The sequence below is a fragment of the Haliotis rubra genome, unplaced genomic scaffold (genome assembly GCF_003918875.1).
Source record: "Haliotis rubra isolate DU_JTF1 unplaced genomic scaffold, ASM391887v1 Scf112, whole genome shotgun sequence".
NCBI classification, from domain to species: Eukaryota; Metazoa; Mollusca; class Gastropoda; order Lepetellida; family Haliotidae; genus Haliotis; species Haliotis rubra.
This window is the reverse complement of record NW_025765026.1, coordinates 1369339-1382981: the sequence shown is the minus strand read 5'-3', so window position 1 is coordinate 1382981 and position 13643 is coordinate 1369339. Positions and strand designations below refer to the sequence as shown.

The window sequence follows — 13643 nt, the reverse complement described above, 5'->3', positions numbered from 1 at the left end:
AAAGTACAAAGATCATAATTTTATTGCTACTGTGTAATTAGAGTTACCTCCCTTAGAAACGAAAAGGTTAAAACGGAACCGTGCCAAAACTAACTCTCGTAAACGGCACTATGGTTCTGATATCGGATACGAAGGGAACGACATATTAAACAAAGAATTTACCATCACCATGTTTGTATTTCACAATATTCTCAACTTTCGAATTTCAAGTCATCAGCCATTTCTGGTGTCCCCCGCCTCGATGTTGCTGGAATATTGCTAAAAGCTGCGTAAAACCAAACTCAGTCAGTCAGTCAGTCAGTTAGCCAAGTCATCATTAGATATTGAGTGGAATGTGCGTTCATGTGTTTTCAGGTCATTTTTCACTATATGGATGTGTTTTATGTTCAGCGAATCACACTGAACGACATCAACTGCTATTATTCCAGTATCAACGAGTTTGTTAACAAGTCAGATTAGAAAATTCCGCTAATGCCCTTTGCAAATTGGCTTGTGACCGCGGTATAATGCTAGTCACCAGAATGTGCAACAAATAGTCACACGTGAATGCACGCACAGCATCTCGCCATTCACAGCGAACACAAACAGCTAGTCTAACTATAACACACGCACGAGGGGTGGTAGGCTATAGCTTAGACTCTGAATATATATAATTTTGATAGTTCTAACAAATATTTCCTTTTAAATTGAAAAGGAGCCCAAGTGAGATGAGATATTCAGAACTGATCCTGAGGAGATGTAGGGCTTTTAAAAGCATTGCAGGCAGGACTAGACGGAAGGGAAAATAATGCGGTTCAGGGACTGTGAGACAGGCTAGTGGGAGACTAGTTCATAGCCTACTATTCGCCTAACTGTGATGTACTGTTTTTATGAACTTGCTGCTAATTATTTTTCAACATAATCACCATATCGTCCACTGTTAATCGACCACCCCTCAACAGTGACACAAAGGTAGCATTTGCTGGTTGTTTAACACCGCACTCAGCAATGTTCCAGCTCCATTGCGGAGCTCTGTAAATAGTCGAAGAATTATTTATGCTACACTGAAATAACATGTAAGTCTATGGAAATTACGTCAAGTGTCCGAACGAATACTTTTTTGCACGACTCTGTATGTATATAGTGTGGCTGAGGATCGGGCGATTGCATAACTAACGTGACGGTGGTTGACATCTCATATACCAATTACACAATTTTCTTTTTATTTGGTGGCTTGTACCAGTCGGGACTTTTTAACATGTTGTCTGTACCTTTTGATATAACTTACTACGGGTCCACTTGCCCCAATACATCTTCTAAAATACTTAAATATTCGTGAACATCGATCGATATGATTTTGAAAATGTTTCAAAATGGTAACATCCACTGTAAACAGTGTTCTCGTTCTATAAAGGTGCCTCAGTAAATTCGTTCAAATTGTCAAGAAATATTTGACATAGTTTTTGAAAATGTAAATGTGTTTCTTTTTGACATATTTTTAATTAGTGTAATGCATGCGAAGTTAATAGTCGATATTTGCCGTTTTAGTCATTACTTTCACCGGTTTTGTAAGTGCCGTTTTGGCACGTTGCCGTTAGTACAAACCTCTGGGAGCACTTCCGGGCACATCTCCAGTTGCTAAGCTATAACTTACAGAAGATCTTCAGAGTTCAGAATGCAATCCGTTGATACTGGTAATTAATTGATTGATTCATACATTGTTGCCCGCAATTACACAATATCACAAACAGTTCCATTCTGAAATGTCAGATAACATTATGACTGCTGTGAGATTTTGCACAATCTCGTATTCATTTTTACTAATTTTAGGCAGGAGTGCAGCACAGGCCCCCACTGCGGGTCAGAAAATCGATAAACTAAGCCCTGGTTTACTATCCAGCCCCCCCCTACTACATAACATGTTCGTTAGAAGTCTTTCCCCTCTTTACAAAATCCAAATAAATGAACAACACAGAAATATGGTTATATTGGAATTGGTTCTCAGGAACCTGATTGTTCTTAAAGGTGATGGTGTCATCTTACCCTAACCTGTAAAGATCTGGGTAAAATGTGATCATCAGTGACCCATGCTTATTGTAAGGGGCGACGAACGGGATCGGGCGGTCAGGCTCGCTGTCTTGGTTGACACATATCCCAGTTGCGTAGATCGATGCTCATGCTATTGATCACTGGATTCTCTGGTTCAGACTCGATTATTCACAGACCGGCGGCATATAGCTGGAATATTGCTGAGTGTGGCATTAAACTTACTTACTCACTCACTCACTCACCCTGACAGTATCTGACTGGTACAAGTTCCATTATTGACGACCCAGTCATGTAACGTGGCGTTACGACAAACAAACACTAACCACAAGAAATAACATTCGATGATTCCTTGATGGGCTCTTTGTTTATGTTTTGAATTTTTTCTCTCTATTTCACATTCTACTGTGGCATTAAATAAGTAATACATATGTGTATATCAGGGACATTTAGTGGGGTTTTATTTTAGTGTTAGACTAACTGTTGAGTATTGACGTAGGGCAGGAACCTATACAGTAAACTACTAGGATAACAAACTAAAAGGGACAACTAAGTTACACTTACCGGTATTATTAATGTGGTTTGTAGGGGGGAAACATTACGTTCTTACCATAGTACAGGGGTGGAAATAACTTTAAAATTGCTAGTGTACTCCGGTACAGTGGCACATGTAAAATCACTTGCCCTGATAATCTTTCCACTATACCGGCCATTTCCTTTTTGATTTTTTAAATAAACAACATAATTAATGTTGGAAAGTCAACTGGACATGCAGTGTGATATACTAATTTGCTGGCCAAACAGAAAAACACTGGACTCGACATCGGGCAATGGGTTATTTCAACCCCTGTGGTACGGTACGTATTGTGGTACAAACCTTACATTTATTTACTGTCATTTTTATGACTTGATAGAAATGATGGTACGAAAACCAAAAATACCAAATGTTTGGATTACATTACAGTATACCGAACCGAAGGCAAAATAACACGGTATACTGTTTCACCCCTAGTGGTATGTTTTTTGCATATGCAGTATATACGCTTTACAGCAAATGGCCAGAACCAACAAATAGCCAAAAACCCAGTTCATCATATCTGTCAGTTTGCTGTAATCTTGTTCGTATGAATATAGTTTACAGTATTCTGATTAATGCAGTTCATACAAGATGGCTGCCTATTGATGAAGCTATGGATGTAAGCTAATTGACTCAAAAGTGTTTCAGTTCAATGCTTATGATGTCCAGCTGGCAACAGCTTGGGGCAGACTTTAATCAGTATTTAACAATGACAATCTATAATAAAAAAACTATTATGCTTAAATATAGAAGTTTCACAAATGGCTGCCATTGACTCATTATCATGATTATGACTCTATCATATTTCTTCTTACAGACTTTGGGTCGTACATACTAGGGCTGGATATTGCCCTGATTCTCATATTGCGATATATTGCAATAATGTAAGAGATGTTGCAATACATATTGTGATATATTGACTGGAAGGTTTATGCGCAAGTGTGTACATCATTAATTCATAATAGCTCTCTGTGTGTGACATCGTCTTATTAGTTGCTGTTACACCATACTTTCAGGCTCCGTGTCCCCATTGTGTATGGGTGTATGCCAATGGTTTACAGATAAATGAAAAGATACAGAGCATTAATGTAGAAAGTTTAATTGAAGTACAAGTTTTGTGAACATAGTGATAAATTTGATAGTATAACATGATTTTCATTATCAGCGTTGTTTTCTTCAACAGAATGAACTTCAAAGGAGTATGTAATTATTGTTACTGTATGTCAGTGATTCATTCACATTCTGCCACAACAGGCAACTATGCTTGCCGTAAGAGGCGACTAACGGGATTGGGTGGTCAGGCTCGCTGACTTGGTTGACACATGTCATCGGTTCCCAATTGCGCAGATCGATGCTCATGCTGTTGATCACTGGATTGTCTGGTCCAGACTCGATTATTTACAGACCGCCGCCATATAGCTGGAATATTGCTGAGTGCGGCCTAAAAGCTAAACTCACTCACTCACTCACTGATTCACATTCAGCTCCAATATAAACATGTGTTAACATGAGCTATTGCAAAATGAAAAAAACCACATGATTTAGGTGAACTACTTAACTTAAAGTCACATGTGACATCCAATATATTAGTAAGATTCTTGACTAGAATGTCATTATAAATTCAAACAAAATTTATAAGACTTTGGCCTTTACGATAAATTGATAACATATGTCCTATTACAAAACAAAGAAAATGGTCGCTCAGAGCCAGAAATACTACTAATAAGTCCAAATAAAAGATTGGTCAAATCTTTTAAGGGCATTTAGAAGTGGAATGCATAAGAAAAGCAAGATTAATGGATGTCACCTCCTTTATTGTGAATATCACAAAGTTTTGGAGTGTATGCTTCCTCCTTCATGACTCGATGAAGGAGTAAGCATACGCTCCGAAACGTCTTGTTATTCACAACAAGAAATTGACCTCCATAAATCTTGCCTTTCTTAAATTAAAGGATTGGTCCATTTGAGGCCACTTAATTCCTCCAAAACGTCACATATGAAACCATTCAAATCCACAAAACTTAAAGCATTTGGTAGAATATTCGGCACTTTTGAGCCACTTATAAAGACACTTCCACTTGTAAAATGTTACATGAAACCAAGAGAAATATATATATATTTGGTACTTTTAGAGCACATTCTGTTGTTATGGCAATCAAGGGCAGATAATTCAAAGGTAGCTAATTCTGGATGACAATATATTGCAGAATCTGAACCATATCCCGGTAATCGTATCGTGAGATACTGTACCTGTATATACCGGTTTACCGGTAATATTGCACAGCCCTAGTAAATACACACTGTTTCATCGACCTGCACATATTCAAACATACTCAGTGGTCTAGAAGCCAGACCCCCCAAATGGTGAAAATGTGGTGCAGTTCTGGCGACCAAACGGGATGTGATTTTTCACAATCAGGAATGATTTAGCTTTGATTTAAAGCCGGTTGTCATCAGCTACCGTGCGTGACTACCGTACAGAGGCCCTGTTAAGGTGCAACATGTCATGTCAGTTATGGCAATATTTTAACCGATAACTGGGTGGTTTAATTTAATAACTTTGTTTTGGAGTGACCGATTTTCATCAAAATAGTAGTTTTGGAATGCTCAGAACATGATTGAAAATTGTGGACAATAATATTACATATATGTTCATCGCAAAAATAGTTTGGTAAGGTCAAAGGTCAATTTTAATAGAAAGGGCATTTGATGAGAAAATATGAGTTGAACTTTACAAATCAAAGGTAATTGTTTCCAAAATTATGTTTTTCTAATTCAGCTATATCATTTGAAGATCATATATACCTTTGGTTTGCTCTGTATGCATGAAAAAACCATTACAAGGAAACAAAAGTTGGTACTTTGTATCTAGATCAGCAAAATATTATTATATAATGTCTGTTCAACAGTAACAGCTCCATGCTTTGCATAGTCAACGATACCAAATATGTCGATGATACTGTCGGACTATCTCTAAAACCACACAACATAACAGAAAGCTCTTAAATGTAAAATTCTATTATTCCAGATGTCTTTCTTTGCTCATCAAAGAATGATGAGTCAGCCATGTCATCATAACTCAAGCAATATTTCCTTCATATCAATTCGTGTCTATTGTTCCTAATAGTCATAGTGTATTCCTAGTTGACATGGTAGCCAATGTCAACAATGTCAAGATCATGGGAACATGTTTCAAGTCCACATCCACATGCCGAAGTACACAACAGGTTCAACCTCTTTGACACCTCCTGTACATTGACTTTACATGCACAGTTATGAAGTTGAAGAAGGTCCACGGAAACCATTTAGTCTTAACTTATTTGAAACTTTATCAATTTTACAAATTTAAGGTAATTTTACCAAAATTATGTTTTATAATTCAGCTATATCATTTGAAGATCATACATATCTTTGGTTGGCACTGCATGCATGAAACACAACAATTCAACTGATGTCAGAAGGAGATATGTTTTGATAAGTGTCAATATTGTTTATATATGTGTCACTTCACGCTCCAGCTGCAATGACATGCCGTGAAACCCTTACAGTTGATGGATAATAGTATGACATCCTAATGGAAGGTTTACAATTGACATTATGGTGTTCCATTTTTCTGTTTACAATGTGAAATATTACGACTTTGGCTTTCTTTCTTTATTTTACACTGGCAATCATTGATACATTGTAAAAGATATGACACACTCATCAGAAAGGCGTTATGGTATCTTACCACCAAATGTACACACAGTCATGTCATCATAACACAAGCAACATTACCTTCATATCAATTCGTATTTATTGTTCTTAATAGTCATAGTGTATTCCCAGTTGACATGTTAGTCAATATCGACATTGTCAAGATCACGGGAACATGTTTCATGTCCACATCCACATGCCGAAGCACACAACAGGTTCAACCTCTTTTAACTACTCCTTCCTGTACATTGGCGTTTATATGCACAGATATGTTGAAGAAGGTCCACGGAAACGATTTAGTCTTAACTTATTTGCAACCTTATCACAGAGGAACAGAGGAATATTTGATGAAGATCTATTACGAAAGAAACGTACTGCTTTAAATACAAAACTTAAGTGCCTAGTTTTGTGGACAACTCAAAAAGAAATTCCTAGACAATATTCATATAAACATCTTGCTTCTACTGTAACGTTCATAAAAATATGCATACCTTGGTTTTAGTAATATGTAATGATATATACAAAAGAGTTACACATAGCATGGTCATGACACTATGAGCATCAATCTTCACAAGTGGGATACGATGGCATGCATCAAACAAGTAAGTGAGAACGACCACCCGATCACATTAGTTCGCTCTTACAACATGGGTTGCTGAAGATCAATTTTGACCGAATTAACATATTTGTGAACCTGCCAGAATGGTTAATGAATAAATGCATAGTCAGTCTCATGATATCTATCTAGCATTCCAAATGCTATTACTGACAACAGAATGTATGTCACCAATATCTTTTCTGGTCTCTGCATAAGTCGTACCTCAGAGAGCCAATTGTCAAGCTGCATTTAATTAATATCAGCTGTTCCGTACACGCACGATGTTGGTATATACGTTATTTTCTTTGTTGCATTTGTATGGGCTGGGGCTATTCAAGATGAAATCCACCTAAGCAGGATTAACTGATTATTTTCTCACCAACACAGCGAGTAGCGAATGAAGAGACCTACTTTTTGTTTGTACCATAAGCTCCCCGCTTCTCCTGCTAACGTCAGTGTGTGTGTGTGTGTGTGTGTGTGTGTGTGTGTGTGTGTGTGTGTGTGTGTGTGTGTGTGTGTGTGTGTGTGTGCGTGTGTGTGTGTGTGTGTCCTGATTGGTGAAATGCCACACAACTACATCGTAATCACTATATTTATTCATGGGTAAATTTTCATAATGTCTGCACTGTAAACTGATCAACATGTGGATGCTTGATGGGCATTTAGAAGTTGGAAGATAACATAACAACGTATGGTATGGATTTACATCTTCTTTATTATTTACAACACAACGTCTCTAGGCTGCTTCTTAGTAGCCTAGAAACGTTGTGTATTTATGATAATGAATATTTGCTTGATATTGTATGGAATATGGAAAGGTTAATCCAAGTACATTGTATGTACAATTGCTTGTGCGATCTCTTAATCAGGATGATTAGTTTCTTCAATTATCCATGGGGAAGTAGAGATAGAGGAAAGATGGGAGGTATATGTTCAAGGCGTTAATGCGTTGATACGTCCAGACATCCAGATAACCTGCAGCGTTGCTTGAAATACTAAATCAATACATTTGAAAAAAGCTTACCTAAAAGAACTTTGAAAAGTAAAACAACACTGTGTGAAAGTACCTGTGAGTAATGCAGCTTTAAGCAGGTTTCGATCACAAGTACTTTTACAGATGTTTTGTTTTGATTGAATGCATGAATCATGAATCAAGAACAGCTGTATAATGCATGGATGCGAAACATGTTGCAAACTGTAATGTTGTTGTCAGTGAACTCCCAATAAACCAGGAGAGAGTAATAACATATTGCATAGCCTAAACAACTATCAAACCTCAATGTGAATAACACAATGTGAACCCAGATTTTCTGTGACCATTTTGTTTTAGTACTGGTAACATGAGCATATATAATGTGTTCAAATATATACCCTTAATATCGGAATGATGCACAAGGTTTTAAGCCATAAAACATTTGAAAACTTGCAAATTTACAAATGTTTTCCCACCTAAGGAAATATTCATATTTCGAACCCAAGCAAACTTAGAAAAGAGTAGGAAATTACATCACTTATATTACAATCAATAGGAATGTATTGGGAATACTGTGTATTTCAGAGGTATATGACGGGTGTGTATATTTGGTGGTAAGACACCATAACGCCTTTCTGATCAGTGTGTCATATCTTTTGCTGGTGTAAAATAAATAAAGAAAACCAAAGTCGTAATATTTCACATTGTAAACAGAAAAAATGGCATTAACGCCTTGAACATATACTTCCCATCTTTCCTCTATCTCTACTTCCCCATGGATAATTGAAGAAACTAATCATTCTGATTAAGAGATCGCACAAGCAATTGTACATACAATGTACTTGGATTAACCTTTCCATATTCCATACAATATCAAGCAAATATTCATTATCATAAATACACAACGTTTCTAGGCTACTATAAAGCAGCCTAGAGACGTTGTGTTGTAAATAATAAAGAAGATGTAAATCCATACCATACGTTGTTATGTTATCTTCCAAATTCTAAATGCCCATCAAGCATCCACATGTTGATCAGTTTACAGTGCAGACATTATGAAAATTTACCCATGAATAAATATAGTGATTACGATGTAGTTGTGTGGCATTTCACCAATCAGGACACACACACACACACACACACACACACACACACACTGACGTTACCAGGAGAAACGGGGAGCTTATGGTACAAACAAAAAGTAGGTCTCTTCATTCGCTACTCGCTGTGTTGGTGAGAAAATAATCAGTTAATCCTGCTTAGGTGGATTTCATCTTGAATAGCCCCAGCCCATACAAATGCAACAAAGAAAATAACGTATATACCAACATCGGTGCGTGTACGGAACAGCTGATATTAATTAAATGCAGCTTGACAATTGGCTTCTGAGGTACGACTTATGCAGAGATCAGAAAAGATATTGGTGACATACATTCTGTTGTCAGTAATAGCATTTGGAATGCTAGATAGATATCACGAGACTGACTATGCATTTATTCATTAACCATTCTGGCAGGTTCACAAATATGTTAATTCGGTCAAAATTGATCTTCAGCAACCCATGTTGTAAGAGCGAACTAATGTGATCGGGTGGTCGTTTTCACCTACTTGTTTGATGCATGCCATCGTATCCCACTTGTGAAGATTGATGCTCATAGTGTCATGACCATGCTATGTGTAACTCTTTTGTGTATATCATTACATATTACTAAAACCAAGGTATGCATATTTTTATGAACGTTACAGTAGAAGCAAGATGTTTATATGAATATTGTCTAGGAATTTCTTTTTGAGTTGTCCACAAAACTAGGCACTTAATGTTTTGTATTTAAAGCAGTACGTTTCTTTCGTAATAGATCTTCATCAAATATTCCTCTGTTCCTCTGTGATAAGGTTGCAAATAAGTTAAGACTAAATCGTTTCCGTGGACCTTCTTCAACATATCTGGGCATATAAACGCCAATGTACAGGAAGGAGTAGCTGCAAGAGGTTGAACCTGTTGTGTGCTTCGGCATGTGGATGTGGACATGAAACATGTTCCCGTGAAATTGACAATGTTGATATTGACTAACTTGTCAACTGGGAATACACTATGACTATTAAGAACAATAAATACGAATTGATATGAAGGTAATGTTGCTTGTGTTATGATGACATGACTGTGTGTATATTTGGTGGTAAGATACCATAACGCCTTTCTGATGAGTGTGTCATATCTTTTACAATGTATCAATGATTGCCAGTGTAAAATAAAGAAAGAAAGCCAAAGTCGTAATATTTCACATTGTAAACAGAAAAAATGGAACACCATAATGTCAATTGTAAACCTTCCATTAGGATGTCATGTTATTATCCATCAGCTTTAAGGGTTTCACGGCATGTCAGTGCAATACTGACACTTATCTCCTTCTGACATCAGCTGAATTGTTGTTTCTGCTAGAATGTCAATAAACGCAAATTTGTATGATAGTTCAATAGTATCTTCGACATATTTAGTATTGTTGATACTTTGTAAAGCATGGAGCTGAAATTATCTTATGTTTTGCTGATCTAAATACAAAGTACCAACCTTCATTTCCTTGTAATGGTTTTTCATGAATACGATGCCAACCAAAGGTTTATATGATCTTCAAATGATATAGCTGAATCAGAAACACATGATTTGGGGAAAACTACCTTTAATTTGTAAAGTTCAACTCACATTTTTTTCATCAAATGCCCTTTCTATTGAAATTGACCTTTGACCTTACCAAACTATTTTTGCGATGAACATATATGTAATATTATTGTCCACAATTTTAAATCATGGTCTGATCATTCCAAAACTATTTGTGTTATGAAAATCGTTCAAACCAAACCAGAGTTATTAAATTAAACCATCCAGTTATCGGTTAAAATATTGCCATAACTGACATGACATGTTGCACCTTAACAGGGCCTCTGTACGGTAGTCACGCACGGTAGCTGATGACAACCGGCTTTAAATCAAAGCCAAATCATTCCTGATTGTGAAAAATCACATTCCATTCGGTCGCCAGAACTGCACCACATTTTCACCATTTGGGGGGTCTGGCTTCTAGACCACAGGTGTTTAACAGAAGAAATGCAGCATGTCTGATATTGAAGAAACATTTTTGGACGTCTTAGGCTGTAAGCCTGACAGGTTGAAAAGTGAGATGACAAAACACTCAGTTCCATATTCAAATAAGAGATATGTACTCTACGGTGTGGCCACACCAAATTTCAAAGCACAGAATTTTTGTTTCTTAAATTAATGTACTACATCTGACCAAAATCGTTAACCTAGCTCTGCATTGGAGTGAGTGAATATGGTTTTATGCCGCTTTTAGCAATATTCCCGCAATATCACGGTGGGAACACCAGAAATGGGCTTCACACTTTGTGCCCATGTGGGGAATCAAACCCAGGTCTTCAACTTAGTTTAAACTATTAGACTATCCCACAGCCCCATCGGCACTGGAGACAGTTTCCTTATCCATTAATTGCTACTTGTCATTGCATGTTTCCATAGCGATGTTCTGAAATATTAAATAAGTAATGCACATTGTCATAAACCTTTCCATCAAAGGACCCAGGATGTTATTGGATACGATCCTATTCTTCTAGTTTGCTTCTGATATATATCCATGATATTTGATGCTGTTGCCACCAGCTGGTTTCTATCACAATATTTTCTACTCATGAAAGAAAGAACATTGAAGAGTGTATGTTTCATGTGAAATGAAATGCTGGTTTGGATGACCTTGTGAACCAACAGACAAATGTTGTGGAAGGCAGGTGGCCAGGTGCTCTAAGGTGTTACAATTCACTGTACAGAGTTGCATCCCTTGTATATGCCAGGAACCTTTTATTGCTCATTAATTTCAATCCTGGTTTGCCTTTATTTAAATTTGTCAGCATTATTCTGTGTTTGTGGGTTCCACCAAAGTTGTAATCGGGGTGCGATTTCTGGGGTTTTTTTCAGTACCTGTACTTTGTACAACCTGGCGTATAGGTTTGGCTGCACCATCAAAATTTCAGTTGCATCACAAAATAATGTCACTGGTTTTAAAACTTATCATTAATACTTGTGTAACAGTTTTTGTAACAAGTACTCTGTATCAGGTACATTCAACAGAACCAGATCCCATGATGATATCAATGAATGATTGTTTCAAGTTTGCATTACCTTTATTTATAAGTCTCAATTATATGATTACTGCTATGTAACTGATTAATAAGTACACAGAAGTTTATGCTTGTAACAAGTCTTGTTACTTCCAGCCACTTACTTCCCAATTAAAACACATGATAGCTATAAGACATAAGAGCATTTCTTGTTATCTGCCTACCTTACCTGACTTAGAACTTCCTGCAACATTCACCCTCTCCTCCATACAACCAGCATAGTAAATCTGCCACAGGCCAGAGAGAAGTGATGATTCGTCACATCTTGCACTTTCCATTCAATATATTGTACATATTTCTTAGCTCTTCTATTTTTGACGAGTCTACACAAAAAAATAAACATCTTCGATAGAATGGTTTAGTTTCACTGAGAAAATAAACATGTAACACTGTTTCGATTTGCGTAGCGATTCTTTGTTTACATAGGTTGTGCAGTTCCACGTGCTCTCATCGAAGCCCTGTGGAGAGCAAACGGTGAAGCCACTTTTATACATAAATATGTGTTGTCTATGTTACAATGTAAAACATAACAAAGTGTGCACCAAAAACCTTGCATTATTCCAGTCTCTTCTTATTTACAAATGTGAGCATTTGTTTACAAACAAGAAAAAAGTTTGTTCATGTGATACGCAAATTAGCCTGTGGCAGTGATGTTACACTAAGTCATCACTGCGTCGGAGTGGGCTGACACGCACTGATATAACTGAAATAGTGTTCAAAACGGCATAAAACCCAGCTCTGTAGTGAACGAACTGTCGTGTACTACAGATTCCCACTAGTGCCGACATCTTTGTTTAACATGAGGCCCATCTTAACTCTTAGATCCGTGAAGATCCGGGTTAGAATTGATCTTCAGTAACCCATGCTTGTCGTAAGAGGCGACTAACGGGATCGGGTGGTCAGGCTCGCTGACTTGGTTGACACATGTCATCGGTTCCCAATTGCGTAGATCAATGATCATGCTGTTGATCACTAGATTATCTAGTCCAGACTCGATTATTTACGGACCGCTGCCATATAGCTGGAATATTGCTGAGTGCGGTGTAAAGCTAAACTCACTCACTCACTCTTGACTGTCATGGATGTTTTCATTGCAGTGTAGTCGCCAGAGAGGTCATGACAACCATGGCTGTGAAAGGTACAACTTTTCTTATCACAGCATGTTGACTGCCAGTGTTTGTGACTTCAAAGAAATAACCTGTAGAACATTAACTCATGTCCACGGATAACATATTGATGGATTGTATAGTTTTTAAGGTGATTTTAAGTACATTGTACTAATTCTGTTGCGATTCACTCGTGTATTCAGTGATTCAAACCATATCCATTCATGAATTCAATTCATTATTCGACGTCACTAGAATCGAATATTTACGAATATGCTTAAGAGAATGGAACATAGTTAGATGTTTATCTAAGTGAGATACGCAAAACGGAATATATCCATGCCACAAAGTAAACCTGTCGTATTCCCTCATTGTTGCAGCCTTACCTAGCCCCCATGTGGGGAATTAAACTCAAGACTGGCCTGACAAGCTATGGCTATAGTGAAAATTGATAGTGTAAATCCAGAGGGGGTACTTGTT

The 13643-nt window shown here is 37.2% G+C and overlaps 1 protein-coding gene across 3 annotated transcripts in view; it reads left to right on the top strand.

Annotated features, from left to right (window-relative positions):
• The first annotated feature begins 915 nt into the window (after nucleotides 1-915).
• The window catches only part of LOC124289679 (inositol phosphoceramide mannosyltransferase 2-like), a 34390-nt gene continuing 21662 nt past the window's right edge, over nucleotides 916-13643 (top strand). For 2 of the 3 annotated variants that reach the window (XM_046726299.1, XM_046726318.1), the window contains exons 1-2: nucleotides 916-1673; nucleotides 13155-13195. In XM_046726299.1, coding sequence (XP_046582255.1) covers nucleotides 13174-13195 — 22 coding nt within the window. In that variant the 5' untranslated portion in view covers nucleotides 916-1673; nucleotides 13155-13173. The remainder of the gene's footprint in view (nucleotides 1674-13154; nucleotides 13196-13643) is intronic. The other variant, XM_046726309.1, reaches the window with a different exon arrangement.